This window comes from Eleginops maclovinus, chromosome 7 (assembly GCF_036324505.1).
Source record: "Eleginops maclovinus isolate JMC-PN-2008 ecotype Puerto Natales chromosome 7, JC_Emac_rtc_rv5, whole genome shotgun sequence".
Classification (NCBI taxonomy): Eukaryota; Metazoa; Chordata; class Actinopteri; order Perciformes; family Eleginopidae; genus Eleginops; species Eleginops maclovinus.
This window is the reverse complement of record NC_086355.1, coordinates 3,934,573-3,950,788: the sequence shown is the minus strand read 5'-3', so window position 1 is coordinate 3,950,788 and position 16,216 is coordinate 3,934,573. Positions and strand designations below refer to the sequence as shown.

The 16,216-nt window shown below is 40.5% G+C and overlaps 1 protein-coding gene across 1 annotated transcript in view; it reads right to left on the bottom strand.

Annotated features, from left to right (window-relative positions):
- Positions 1-16,216, bottom strand: part of LOC134867322 (diacylglycerol kinase beta) — a 103,499-nt gene that overhangs the window by 29,498 nt on the left and 57,785 nt on the right. The window contains exons 20-21 of the mRNA XM_063887802.1: positions 12,801-12,865; positions 3,190-3,280 (exon numbers count right to left, since the gene is read on the bottom strand). Coding sequence (XP_063743872.1) covers positions 3,190-3,280; positions 12,801-12,865 — 156 coding nt within the window. The remainder of the gene's footprint in view (positions 1-3,189; positions 3,281-12,800; positions 12,866-16,216) is intronic.

The window sequence follows — 16,216 nt, the reverse complement described above, 5'->3', positions numbered from 1 at the left end:
TAGGGATGACACAGCAGCACCAGTTACAGCCTGGGTTGTAATCTAATGGTTTAACTGGGATTTGTTTACAGGCTCTTCTAGCATCTACTGAACATCTTAGCTGTACTGTATGTAATTAAGTTAGCCGTTTCGTCTCACTGCCGTCACTGAAATCAATGCTGCTTTACAGCTTAGCCCTTCCACTTCTCTACTGCCAGCACTGTCAAGCCCCCCAGCTTTAACCACCTGGGGGTCTCTGATTGGCTGTTTTGTGTACAGCTAAACCAATCTAATCTACAGGGTCAAACAAAATTCATGAAGCTTTTTTTGTTCACCCATCTTGTTTGTTCTTTGACCTGTGATTGAAAATAAGAATCACCACATCTATCACCATAGAAATGTTCTGACCAGCTAAATGCAGACATGTTCCCTGCCACCAAGAAATCACAGAGCATAACCATGATTTTCCCTGAGTGACATAGCTAAAGCAAATCTAAGATACCATAGAGATTAAGGCTGCAGTGTATTATTTGCTGTATCATAGAGTGAGATAGATACCCGTGCTTGTACTCCCTTTTCACACCAGCAATTTGTTAAAGACAGCAAGATTTATTTTCTCCCTGACGCATTACTTGGACAGAGGCCAGATGTGCGGTTGTCTGAAGCAGAAAGCAACTACAAGGGCATTCAGAGCGCACAGACCTCCATCAAGGCCTTTTTCAGTAAAAAAATATCTGTTTTATCTGCCCTGCGATTCTGATCTGCTCCAAATGTGTCTCAGGCTATACCCTTCTATCAAGTTAAATGAAAATGTGACGGGTAGTTTTTCTGTAATCCGGCCGAGCCAAAACCAAAAGCACAACATCATGGTGGAGGTAATAAATGGGCCAAAGTCAAATCATACTGTATGAAATGTACACTCTTGGCCTAACTCTGAATTACATTGTGCTTCATAGCCTCGGCTAGACTCATCAAATGAATCAAATGGAGAACTGCAACCACACATTGCTGTGACTCAGCATGCAGGGTTGATGCTTGCTGTGTGGAAAACTACATAACACATAGCAGCCTGGTATTGGACAACTCTACAACGCTTGTTCACACTGCAGTACCTATCCTGAACAAGTGATTCAATAATCCGACCAAGTTATTTCAACAACATCATTCTTTCTGTGCCGTGATGCATTCAAGTCACTTTGCGATCTTTATGCTTCTGCTTGTAAAAATGTTCTATTCTCCACCGACTCGCCATGAACTGTTAATGCTCAGGTTAATCTCGCCCCGGCCTCCGACCTACACCTCCTACTAATTGGGTTCTCCGTTGCCGTATTGCAGATTGTCAGTTCCAAATACAAACCAGTTTTAGGGGGTTGGAAGAGAATATACAGCTCTGGAAGAAATTAAGAGACCACTCCAAAATGTTCTTGAATCGTTATCTCTACATCCTAGTGTCCTTTGAATTCCAACACAGACACAAATTGTCTGTAGTTTATAGAATACAATAAAAAATATAGATATGACTGATAGCTGGAAATATTCTATCCATCTATGGAAGCTGTGGCGCTGAGGGGTAGTGCACCGATCAGGGGAGAGTAGGTTTCAGTCCCACTGCAGTCAGCGTGTTGTTGTGTCCCTGGGCAAGAAACCTCACCCCAAATTGTCCACAGTATGGAGTGTATGCAAGTGGCTCAATAGCCTTCTAACATGCATGTGAACGCATGCTAGCAGGGCAAACTTAAGGGACCTGTAATGATCAACGGTCTCGTAGGACTTATCCCTCAAACAATAGCTTCACTACTGTTGAATGTGTTAAGTCCTGTCCTCCCCTGCTGAGGTCATAGTAAAACAAGCCAAACAATTATTGCAGCTGCTTCACAGTAAAAGCTGTCAAGACAACACCTCCGCTGTAACCCTCCCTACTGTCTCCTGGCGTTTATTTTCTACACCCGCTGTTTTAGCACCTCTCACTAGGTGCCCTCCAAAAGTTTCCTGCCTGTGCTCGTCACATGACCACCCTTATGATCTGCTACCTGCCTACACAGCTGTCACTCAGTTTCTTATTAGAGTTGATGTCACCTTACGTGGAAACAATAACCCTCTGATTGTTAAACAAGTCCCCGTCGTCAGTGCATTCTCAGGAAAGAGCGTTTCAAAAGCACATTTAAGAGAATCCATAAATTATAGTTTCCAAGAGAATGTGTTACTCACGACACACCAGGTTTTCTGAGTCAGATGAAATAAACTCCAAGTGTCTTTTTTAGAAAACTACCAAGAGTCAAGAGGCTTGAAAGTCCTTGAGATTCAATCAGGCTGACAAATGCTGCGTCAAAGCGGGAGCACGGTGTATAAAACACATCACACACCTGCATGAAGTACAGTGTTTGATAAATACGCCACAGTGAGTAAAACAAATACATTTCTTACGTTTTAAATGGGATCATCTCACGAAATGCAATGAGAAATACTATGTTTTTATGTCAATTGCATAACTTCTAGAGCACCATTTATATGTGTATTAATCTACCCCTAAAACATGTGTTTGTTTTCCGACCGGGCAAGCTTAATGTTTAAGAAATAAAGAAATTCACTAATCTAGCTAACAACATCCTGAGTACTTCGACGAAACATGCTAAATAAAACCAAAAATTGGCTCTTTAAAATAAATGAAACACATGGAGACAGGTTGTTTGCTATTTTCCCAATGGTTTTTGTAATGGTGTGTTTATCGAGTGTTTTCTCGGAGTCTTGCTGTGCTTCCAGCGACCATGGTGACAGATTATACCTCGCTGTATGACAGAATGAGGCAATCAGTGACTTTATGGAGCATTAATCTGATGGTGTACTATAAATAACCCACCTTGTTAATATGAGAAAACTACTTTGTTGTGAATATCTGCAACACATTAAAGAACAACAGCATCTAAAAGGCTGTCAGTAAAAAAAAACAGCGACGATTTTGACATGTAGTGCAGACAGGATGTTGGTTTTTGCATCATATATAAACTCAGATGTTTTCCAGCTATCACTTTTGTCACCAGTCTTGCATAAGGCTTAGCTGGGAACTGGTTCAAGTCTCCCAACAGACCACAAACTGTGTGAATATAATAGCTCCCACTGCTCCAAGTAGTAGGATGGGTTAAATACAGAGAGTACATTTGATAGAGTGCCAGTGCTTTGTGACAATTAACGGATTTTAAGACTTCGACTCACCTCCACTTCTATGCATTCGTTGAGTTTCTTGCAGGTGGCCGATATGGTCTCAGTGGTGCCGAACTCAAAGTACCAGAGCTTGTTCTTCATTCTGAGGAGAAAAAGAGGATGTTTTTTGACAAACACATACACAAATATTTGCTTGCACACGAGTATAGTGTTTGAAGCCTACAGCGCGTTTTGCCTTTGGTTTCACTGGACACATATTGAAGCTGTCCGACGCCTTGAGTCACATCACATTTTTGGATTTGACAGCCCTTGCAGCCATATGACCCTGAAGGTCAAAGCTCCATCCATGCATCCTAAAGCCTTAAAGTGTAGACACTGGCCCTGATGCTGAAACACAGCCAGTTAACCCCCACCATCTGTCTGTCTGTTCTCCACGCTTTTCATTGAAACACAGTCCACACAGTTGCCTCAGTAAACATATGCTGAGAGTTGAAATATCCACATTGCCTCTGGAGGGGACACAGGGTGAACCATTGCTGGTGGAGACTGAATGATCAGGGGGAAATATTTGTGTGATTCACAGCACTCGAAAGCATGCCACAGGACTGACTTAACAACGGTTCATTTGTGCCCTGCAGAGGATTTGTCCGAGGTGACCCGATGGATGCGGTGCTGTTTACGTCCTGATGTCGCTTGGTGCAGTTTTGGCACGTGACGGCGGCTGAATGACACAGTCAAGGTGAAATCTCTGCTGGACAGGGGAGTTTTATCAACAGTGATAAATGAAGGGAAAACAACTGCTGCAGTAACTGAGGACAAGTGGAGGTAAATGGAATCAAATCACAAGGACTGCGCGTAGAAAATAGCTATTAGCTTATATCCATCCGTGCAGGTACACGATTAAAACAAAGCATAGTCTCTAGCACACCAACAATTATTCAAACAGATCAATGCACGGATCACCTTACAAATACCAGGAGATTTATCAGTAATATTCTGACCTTTCTGTTGGATCACAAAGACTGTGCAAATATCAATCATTTGGATGCATGAATAAAGGAAACACTGGTGTTGGTAAGTGTCTTTGGCCCTAGTTTGTGTGGTGTGTTCTGCCCCTTTGGCACTCCTCTGAGACTTTCTATCCATTTTAGCATCTTTATTTGGAAGGAGAGCCAACAGTCTGATTGGCTGCAAAGTCATGAGGTCACAAACAACAGGCTCGTCAAATTTGTCATTTTCTGAATATTCGAAAACATGTAGCCATAGCATGTTGATCCGCATACTACATTTTTTGGTTTCCATTGGAAGACAAATTGCTCCCACATGTTGGTACGGAGAGTCATTTACTCTCACTGGCGCATAACGTACATGTTAGTTGACTGTTGGCCGAAGTCTTAGTCGTGTTTAAGTGCTACTTTTTAGCCTAGATACAGATGAGCCTTTATCCCTGCTAGGTCTTACACATTACGCTGGTTAGTCTGCTTTACCAGTAGCTCTATCAGGCTGTGCTCAAACAAAATGACAATCCTAAACTCGTCTCTGTCTAAGGATGGCTGTCGGGGGAGGGGGAGGGGGGATGTCCTCCTTGGTTTTATCTTGGCCCGTCAACTGCCTCCTGGTCATGCCTTCAAAGCTTTCCCAGTTGACCCTTTTTGATCTGATGTATCTCAATGTTTGAGGAGACGCCGGGGTTATCGACTCTGCCCTGCTATCATTTACAATATTTGTGTGACAAAGAGCAAGACCTACCTCAAGCTTTCACCTTAAGTCGACAAAATGATTTGCGAAGGCTGAACTCGCCAATAAAACCCAGAGAAACCTTACAAACATCCTATCCGATGTCTCTACAAAGACAAATACTTCATAGATCATTTGACAAGCTGCTGATACTGATAACACAGCTATTGCCACAACAGCTCAGTGCCATGTGGGCAAACCAAGGCCACCTTGGCACCGAGAGCAAGAAGAGGACACTAATCAACCTAAAGAAATATTCACACTGTGCCAGAGACATCTTTCTCTTCACTCATGCACAATAAAATAATCAGGAGATAAAACTCAAAGCATTCAAATAATTCATGATGTTTATTGAAACCTGAATGTGTTAAGCCGCTGCACTCGCTCACATGTTTTTCTCCTCGCTAATTGTCTTTCTGTCCCTTGTTCTCTGTCTTTCACCTTAATGTCTCCCCAGAAACCTCTGCCGCTGTCAAATCAGGGGATTATGAGCATATTTGAGATCACAATTAGGAGCAGTTGCGATTCTCAATGAGGCGAGCTGCCTAAACTCATTAAGCCGCTTCCACTTGAGACGGTCTGTAAAAAATGCAATTAACTCATGTTTTTTTCCCCCTCTCGTATGGACACAGAGTGCAACAGGGAGACACACTACTTCTTATAAGCCTTTCCTCTTTTATTCCCATGTTTATGAACCACAAATGCAGTCACAAAAAGGATGTTGAATCTTTAAAAAAAAGGGGGGGTATTTATCCAGTTATGCCAGCGTGTTTCGTCCCATTTTGAGTCCGATTGTTGTCGCACAGCACTTATGAATTATTTTCATCTTAAATGAATGCAGTCGCTATGAAAGATAATGTCTCGTTCTCCTGGTGGATTTAAAACTTTGTCTAAGAGAGAAAAGACATTGGATTTTAATTCAGTGAAAGGTGAAACACTGTTCCTCGGGGCTACAAAACTCTGTGGCTGTGTACTGTAGCTATCTCTCCCCATTGTGCCCCTCCCTGCAGATAAGCATCTCCCTTAATCCCCAATATGAGCGGTGACCTTATGACCCTCCCCTCCCCTCCCTCCACCTCTTTCCTGCCCCTCCTTTCTCTCACACATTTTGCATTAAGTTAAAGAGGGTGATTATTGACGTTTCTTTTTTAATGTGATACATCCGCCCTCACCCAGCGCTCAAAGAAGCTTGCAGACTACTTTATGATTGAGTCAAAAGTATAGCAATACTGAAAGCACTCTGGTTCAAGTCAAAGTCCTGCATTAACATTTCTACTGGGTAGAAGTACACATCTATTGGCCTCAGAATACACTTTAACCCTCTGAGACATTTCTGTTTTTGTATATTCCGTTTAATGCACCTGGAAAATGGTGACACTATCGCAATCTTTTTCAAACTTCACGCATCCGTACTACCAACGCAAGTAAACGACTCGAAATGACAAACAGCGCTAACGTTGTTTAGCTCAAACTGCGGAGAAGTTACGGCGCTTTGAAGAAGTGACATTTCGATCCCGTGGGTCACAGAGGGTTAAGGGGCCTTGTTATGCTTCTAGGGTTTTCCCTTTCCTGCAGCATGTTCTATAGGTTTGAGTGCATGTAAATGGTCTGCTAAAGCCTAAAATCCCTGTGTTCCCTCCAGATGTTTCTCCCCCACACACATTGAACATTAAAGCATGTGGACATATCAAAGAGGCACGAAATACTAATATGAAACCTGACAACTACCAGGTTTGTTGATCTGTGATGCAGTTTATTTACATTGAGCATTTGATAAAGATAGAAAGGACACTTCATAATGCATTGAGCACTTGAAATCACATTTCCTGGGGCAGTTTTGGATGGATCAGGTGTTTGTGCTGCGCAGTGTTTTGTTCCCGAGCAACAACAGTGCATTTTTCTAAATTTGCAGAAGCGATCATACGTGCCTCTTGCTGTGTTTTTCTCCATAGCAACACAACGTCATGTGATTCATCGTTAAGTTTATGAAATATTGATCAATAGAACTCCCTCTCTGCCTTTACTGCAGATGGTGTGTAGTCACCTGAATTCCCCAAAAGTCAGGATTAATTGAATGGGAGAAGTCTGGTAGGATGTTCCTACAAGAGATATGCTGTTAGTGACTTAAGATAAGAGAAGTAGTGTTAGGAAATACTTTGATTCTGCTTTGATATTGAGGAGTTTACACAACATTTTAGAAGAAGTAGCATTATTTCCACCACCACTAGCAATCATTGTTCAGTTTAGTTTATGACAGTATTTGCAGCACATGAAAAAAGGATCCTGCCAAATTTAAAGTTATGTTTAAATAAAGAATGAACATATTTTTAAATGATCCAGTGTTTCCCCATTATTACCCTCATTATACCTGTTGTCTTTGCTACAGTAGATGCTTTCCAGGTAAAAAGGTCCCATTGTATAAAGGAACTGATGCGTCTGACTTTCTAGGAAACAGATAAAGAAAGAAAATCCTCAAAGTTAATCGACTGTGAAACCAAAAAGGAAAGACACACTGGCAGCAGAGTTTTGGGACAAACAGGTGTTGATATCGGACCTCTGCAAATTCAGTCAGCTGATAAGGGTCCCCGAAATGCTCTATATACCCAATGGTGACTAAATTCACCAGGCAGGTAATGTAAAATGCTTTGGAAAAACAACGTTCTCATTTTTACATACTCGGTTGTAATCACTACCATGAATACTGAAAAAAAACCTGCAGGGGAATAAGGTCGGAGCGATGGGGGCGACTCTGGTGGTTTTTCTAGAAGTCTGTGAGAAAAGGACCCTACTTTTTACATGTTTATGACTTCAGTTCACAAGACTCAAGGTAAATATATTACCCTATTATAAGAAATGAGTTTTAAAAAGGGTGGGGGTAACTTGTGATTGACAGGTAGCTACCACAGTATGATCCAGTCTTAATGTTGTCCGTTTTTCTATTTACAACTTCAACCTGTTCACAGTTTGCTGTTAGCCAAAAATGTCTTGGTCAGTGTTCAGTTTGATCACTTCCGGTTGAAAAATGCAATGGCTCAAATGGAAAACTCAAGGCTATGAAACAGTGGGCCACAAACCTTTGAACATGATGTTTCCTCTCAACTTAAAACCCAACTCAGTTCCAAACACCTCTTAAGCCTAGCCACAGTCCTGAAACAGCCCTCCTCAGGGTGAAATCCTACCTCACTAACAGACGCAGTTCATTAACATCAATAACTGCACTTCCTCCACCGCTCCTCGACCCGAAGGCGTCCAACAAGCTTCAGTGCTTGGTCCCCTCCTCTTTATCCTCTACATGCTCCCCTTGGCAAATTCATCCTGTCGCCACCACATCCCTTTACAAACACACCAACGTTCTCCCCAAAATGTAATCCTGGAAGCGCAAAACAACCATCAACTGAACAGCACCTACGTCACGTTGCTAACGTCCAATTCTTTTACACAGTCTAAGGTCAGAGTTCATGATTCAGTGAATAAAAAGGGCATTCTTTTAACTCAGAATCGGAAATAACTGTCTTTTTTCAAGGTTGTGTCTAGGGGTTTGCATTATGGGATGAGTCGTTGGTATTTTCTTTGACAACAGTGTTCGATTATGTGCTGTGAACGTTCTCATATGTCCTTGTCTGTCCAACAGCTAGCGGAGTGAGGGGTCGATCTTTCCGTTGATACGCATCACATTCTTCAAATATTCCGAGAGACGAGTCAGGTAGAAACTTTTCCAAGTGTCAGATAATCAAAAATACATACTTTTCCTCTCACCTGGAATGCTATTCATCAATCTAAATTGTTTTCACTTGAGTTGCCAGGTGAAATGGGTGTCATCTCTCCAATATCATGGAGCGGAATAGTACGGTGGGGCTCAAAACGCAAAGGTATACATATTTTAAGAACTAAACAGGGATGTCTCTTTCCAGAAATCATGACCTGGTTGTCGGGGGGGAAATTTAATTCAAGAACTTGTTTTATTTCTTCCAAATTACACCAGATATTTATACTCTTTGATTGTCTTGTAAGGTGTTGCTTGGTTCAGGGTAAAATAAACTAAAACTTGAATCTGTTTCGGCTGCATCTTGGCCAATTTACTTTGACTAAAAGTGTACTTATTGAGAGCCACTTTGGATGAAAGCATCACCTAAATGAAATGAAATGTATCCCTGTATATGCATCGGTTGATTTGAGGCAAAAACCAGGAGAGAAAGATTTGAAAATGATTATATTTCCTTTGAGTTTCATCGTTTATCGCCATTCCTCATGTTCCTCATCCCGCATTTCTGTTCGATTGCTAAATCTTATTAAAACGGCACAGCTCTGCACATTTGATGTTTTTCAAACTGTGCTGTATTTGTTCCTTTATGACGACTTCATTCCTCTTACTGTGTTCATGTCTGCACAACTATACACAAAAGCAAAGTCCCTATGTGTAAGCCCCCTCGGCACTAAAGGGGGGATTCAACAATTACAAATCTGTTCCTTCTTCTCTAATACTCCCTCACTAGGGACAACACACACACACACACACACACACACACACACACACACACACACACACACACACACACACACACACACACACACACACACACACACACACACACACACACACACACACACACACACACACACACACACACACACACACACACACACACACACACACACACACACACACACACACACACACACACACACACACACACACACACACACACACACACACACACACACACCATTGTCTTCAGTGGGAGAAGTCATTAGCACCTGGGCTTCGGGCTCCTGGAGGTCTGGACTGTGCCCGTTAGATGGCGGTGGGTCGAGGTGTCAGGAGTCACACATCCCCTCTGTCCCAACAGGCCTGGGGTGACAGTGAGGGGTGTATGTGCTAGTAGACAATTGGGGGATAGTGTGAGTGTGTGAGAGAGACACACACACCACATCACAGACAATGTGGGACTTTGAGTGGCAGGGTGGACAATAAATAAAGCACCGAGCAACTTTTCTCACCGGGTCAGAGGTGATCTATCGTCCGCTCACCCGTAGAGCAAACGCTGCTTGTTCTCCACTCTGACTCCTTTGAGTTTGTTAATAAAAAGGACGGATACACCCCCTGCCAAAACATCAGTCAGACAACAACAGAACAGTGGAAGTTGTCCATCAGCTGTCTGTCTCTAACTCTGTGCAAAGAGGACAACTCACAGAAGAACAACAGCCTCCAGTGTCTCTGTAAACAGAGTACATTACACTGCTGGTTTCATTGTGAGTGTCAATACAGCTGGAGCTGAGCCAGGAGTTGCGCACAATGCAGAACATAAATAGTTTGAAGCATCAAAAAGCAACAGAAGAAGAAACTGTGTTTAACCTCCGGGTTTATGTGAGCTGAATATGTTTGTTAACAGAAATGCTTTACATCTTTTAACTCTGGAAGATGTTTAATGGACCAAAGAGGAAGAAGAGAGATTTATTGAAACTGAAAAACAGCTGCATGCTCTCCCTGGCATAAAATGAGAGAATCAGATTGACCTCCTTCATCTACCAAATCTCACATCTGTTTTATCCTGTGATTAAAAAATGTAGGCTTTATTTTTTATATTGTTCTTCATTTTAAGTATTTTTTTAACCTCTTTTATGTTTTTTTTCCAAAATGTATACAAAAATAAAACAAGAATTAAATAAACACTAATAATATTTAGTTTGACTTTTTTATTTTACTTTTTTGTATTCATTTATTTGTCTTATCGATGTTTTATATGAATTTATCATCAGCATTATCCTGCACAATAAGCAGTGATTTGCTTCTGTTGTTGCTGTTGTTGTTGGAGCTGTTGTTGTTGTTGTTGGAGCTGTTGTTGCTGTTGTTGGAGCTGTTGTTGTTGCTGTTGGAGTTTAAAAAAGGTGTTTCTGTAGAATATCCTCTTTCATGTTCAAAAAGGTATTTCCTTGTAAAGAAAACACGTTATGTAGCTTTTGTTCAAAATGTATAACAACTATGAGCAATACTGTATGTCAGTAAAGCTATTTGAATTTGCCGTTGACGCTGGAAAAATATCTGGGGCTCGGGATAGAGACTTAAGCATTAATAATTGAATTTCAAAGAGCGAGTAATCTCTCTCTCTCACTCTCCCTCCATTTCCTGTTGCAGTACGAGACCAATTAACTGTGCAGGGAAGCATACATGTTGTTGTCATGATGCAAGCAACGCGAAACACCAGCTACACAAACACGGGCCGCAGCTCCCAACTGACACTGTGGCATCCGAACAAGCTTTTATAATTTACTGAGCGGCGCAGTGCACTAAAGACACACACTTTGATTGTTTTTACGGCCGTTTTAAAGGATTTCTAACCTAGAGTGATGTTTGCTCACGTGCTTACTTGAGCAAACATTTAGCTCAGTTTACACAGAACGGCTTTTAGGCAAATTAGTGTGCACATCTGCATGCACGCTCCTTACACCTGAGAGCATCATCACTTCACAAACACACCAATTATTTGTTCACACACACACACACACACACACACACACACACACACACACACACACACACACACACACACACACACACACACACACACACACACACACACACACACACACACACACACACACACACACACACACACACACACACACACACACACACACACACACACACACACACACACACACACCTCGGCCTGAGGCAAAGACAAAAGGCAGCAGCATACACTCCTCCTCCGTGATTCCCCTCAGGGCTACAGTGTGTTTCTACAGAGAGCATACTGCTGCTGTTTGTTCTCTGAATAAGTCTTCAGAGGAAGTGTGGCCACAGCAAAGGCTGCTGGGAAATCAAAGCAGGGAGACTTCAAAGGCCGTGTTTCCCCCACAACTTCTGATATTTGTGGATGGTATGGATTCAGAACTCAGGGTTTCACATGATCATATTTTAAAAACCAGGTGGGGGATATTCTTTGTTTCTCCTCTTCTCTACAAATCTCATGGAAATACTAAAAGTAACATTTGTTTATTTAGACATAGATATGCATAGACTTACAACACTATGAATATTCCCATCAGCCTTAGCTGTTCTTGTGCTAGTTTACCATGTTTTGTTTACCATAGTTCACCCCTTGGTTTTGGACTACCTTTTTTAAAGCCTTTAATTTGGGAATATTGCTAATGCTATCTTGTTGGTTGTTTTTTTTCTTTGCCAGATTTTGATAAAAGGGTGCAGCAGGAGAAGAAACACTAGCACTATAGCTAGCCTGGTTTGGCTTAGCAAGGTGCATCCGTAGTTTACGTTAAACTCTGATAATAATTGGGATGCTATTTGTAGTGATCAAAAAACATGCTTAAAACAAAATGTGCCTCCAAGAACCAAATGACTGTAGAGGGTAATGAGATGTTAGCTAAAATCCGGCATATGTCATCTCTCCTCTTGGTAATATTATGTACTTTTTGCACGGTCTTTGTTCAATACAGACATAAAAGCAAAGTAAATTAAGAAACACAGTTTTCTTATCCCAAACAGTTCAACTCAACAAACAGTTGCACAAGACCCTGACGAAGTACACTTTTTCTGGGAGGACATTTTATAATTAGCTGAGAACATTACAAAAAGTTTGATCCATCATATAATTGTCTCCTGACCCTGGAAACCATTGAAGCCATGGCTCCTGCCCAGTTGAACTTCACTTCCTCTCACATCATCGGTCACTCCGGTTTTATCACAAACGCAGAACTGCCGATATATTGATTCAAGAATGCAGGCAGCTTTTGTTCTGCTATTGATTGCTGACGATCGCGGCTCAGAGGATATCGGGTTTCCAGATTAAAGTGCAAGGTCACTGGTTGGTTATGAGGTCTGCTCGTTAGCTAATGTAGTTAAGGCGTCGGAGAAGGGGAGGTTATTTCTGACCGGTACCAAATATATCTGCCTCTTTCGTTCCTCTCACCTGCTGTTGAACTTCTCTGGGTGCTTTTCCCTCATCAGATGAAAACGATGGGCAATGGAGGCATCCTGCAAGAGATAACAGAAGAGATTAGAACAAGAATCATAATTCTTTATATATCCCAGGGGAGAGAATAAAATAATACATGTTTACAATTTAAATAGAATAAATAAAGTGAAGTAAAATAATATAATGTGTATTTTAATAAAATAATATACATTTAAAAAATAACAAATAAATAAACTTTTCAGTAGAAACTAAAAAGGATCACAGAAATAAAATAAAGAGTAAAATAAAATAAATGTAAAAGTGTTTAAGACTTAATAAAGTAACATAAAATAAAGTAAATTAAATAAATAAATGTAAAAGTGTTTAAGACTTAATAAAGTCACATAAAATAAAGTAAATTAAAATAAAATATAATTTTCAGTCAAAACTTCAAATTATCACAGAAATAAATAAAAATAAATAAATACAATAATTACATTAAATGTATTTAATTTGAATAACATGAAGGGACATAAAATCATATCAAGTTAAAATACAAATATACAAATATTTTCAGTACAAAACACAAATTAGGGGTTAGCTGTTTGTATTTATTTTTGCTAAAAAGTTTATTACTAAGGGGAAACTAAACATGTTTCACCTTAAAGCATCACATTCTTAGGACATTCATCACCTTTGGTCTCTTTTGAACATTTTATAGACAAACTACCCATTAAATATTCACAAAAATAATCCACAGATGAATCAGTGATGAAAATAACCCGACCAGCACGGCCAAAATAAGCTCGGTGTATTTGGTCTCACTTCCACTACAATAGACTACTCCTGTTCTGTATATATTCAGTCAATTTAGGGTAAAATACTCAGAGAAATAGAGCTTGGCCTCTTTACACAGAGCAGCGTTGAACTGGAGGTCAGGAGTTAATGGGAGCAGGGTTCAGCCCCCCCTACCACCCAATTTGTTTAACCTCTGACCCCTGAGTGTAACCCTGATCAGTCACAAGAGCAGCCTCAGTGTGACCTCGCTCACAGACACACACCAGCGGAGATCACGCTGTCACCACGTTATTGATGTTGTACATCATTAAACCACGCTGGCAATTTCCTTATTGTCATTTTTCACTCGTCAGAGGAATGCCACACTGTCGAAAGAGCCTCAAAAGGTTTGGTTCCTAACATGGTCAACTTGCTTTCCTAATAATGAACTACATTAGTCGGATAAATCCCATGCAACCAAACTGCTTTGCCAATTAGCGAATTCTAGTGAAGTAGTGACGTTTGTTGTTGACCTATTGCAAATCCATTTCTAATCAAAGTCTCTGGAAGTCATACAAAAACAAATGGGACGGTGTAAACAATGTCCGTCTCTTGTTTGAAACCAAAAGCCAATGGTCACCAATTTAAATGAATACGATTGCAACTCAAATAACAAGTCAAACAAATATAAACCAGTGACCCGCAAACATTTATCGTAAGCTAAACCATGACGTCCGACTAGCATAACATTTGTGTGTGTGTGTGTGTGTGTGTGTGTGTTTACAGTTTGCATATTTATTCTTTATTTTAAAAAGCTGTATTTTATTTAACTACAGTGTTCAATTTATTTACTTGCACATTGCACCACTATTTAGCTTTTATTTCTTTGTTTTTATTTTTATTTATTTTTATTCTTTTTTATAAATATTTTAAATTTAATTTATTCTGTTGATAAATATTTTAAATTGTATTTTATTCTGTTGATAAATATTTTAAATTTATTTTATTCTGATGATAAATATTTTAAATTTATTTTATTCTGATGATAAATATTTTAAATTTATTTTATTCTGTTGATATATATTTTTTAATGTCTTTATGTTATTTATATGTATTTATTATTTAAATTGTATTTAATAATGTATTTCTTCTTGACTTTTTAATAAAAATGTTTTATGCATAAAGTACAATTAATATATCGCATTGTTGGAGCCTGGGAATTACACTATAGCTACTGTGCACATAGAACAATAAAGCCTATGAATCGTGAATATCCACTCGCAGCCTGTAGTCTCACACACAGGATATGCAGCAGAGATCTGGACACTTTCAGTGGCTGTGATGAATCGAACAGAGCAGCTTTAATTTGACTGTAAATTGAGATTGAGCAGAGCGTCTCCCCAGCAGCCGGTGATCCGTCTCTCGCAGATAAACAGCCGCTGTGCATTTTAAATAATCGCAAGATGCACGGATTCAGAGATTACATCAACTTTATGTCAGAGGAAGCAATATAGCTACCGTGGATGTACATGTGACGGAGATGGAGATGGTGGATGTAAAGCTTCACTCTGATGGTGGAGTCAGTAATCACATTAAAGTCTTTTATTTTATAATAACATCTTCTGATCCTTCCTGAAGTGCTTAACACAGACAAGACGCATGACATAAGCCCACTTACTTCCACCAGCTAAAGACGATAAAGACGTGGTTAGAAATACCCAGAAAAGGGAGGAGCTATTTCATTCCTGATAATAAGACCAGAAAACTTCGGGGGGCGAGAAGGATTTCAGATTTCAAGTCAAAGTTAGCCTTTGTCGTGTTATCTAATAATTACGTGAGTCTTTATTTAGCAGGGCACGTTGTAAACATCACAGAGCTGTATGCATTACCTGTCGTACCTTGATGCCATCACTTCAATACTATTGGCTATTTCGACAACACATCCCTACCAATTATAGAACATGTAACTTTTTATTCTTTAAGCCACTAAAAACTAGGATATTATCACAATCAGATTTCTAATAATACTCCACAATCTCACTCACACTCCATCCTCTGCTACATTGCCTTTGTAAGAGCACAGCGAACTGGAGTAGATCCTAAAATAAGCAGCCAAACCTTCGGATCGTTTATGAATCGATAATCTCTTTAAATCAAATCATGACCCCGAGATTTAAAATCAAATCCTGAGATACCTAAAGATTCATATCCCCTTACTGTCACTATAAAATACAAACCTGGAGATACGCAACGCACCTTGCCACTCTTACAACCAACCAAACGCATTCTCCTGAACCTGCCGCTCTACTGAATCTGCCAGATCTGCCTGCCTCTGCCTCGCTGCTGCTGCTACTGGCCGGCCCCACAACTTTGGGGATGAAGAAGAATCGGAGGATGAAACCCTCTTTATTGTCGCACACATGCACACAGCAGAGCACACACAGTGAAATTGGTCCTCTGCATTTAACCCATCCTAGTACTAGGAGCAGTGGGCAGCTACTGTGCAGGCGCGGGGAGCAATGGGGAGGGGGGATTGGAGATGTCCGGTGTCTTGCTCAAGGGTACCACAGCAGGGCCTAGGAGGTGAACTGGGACCTCTCCAAGTAGCAGTTCACTTTCCATATTTCAAGTCTGTTTGGGGACTTGAACCGGTG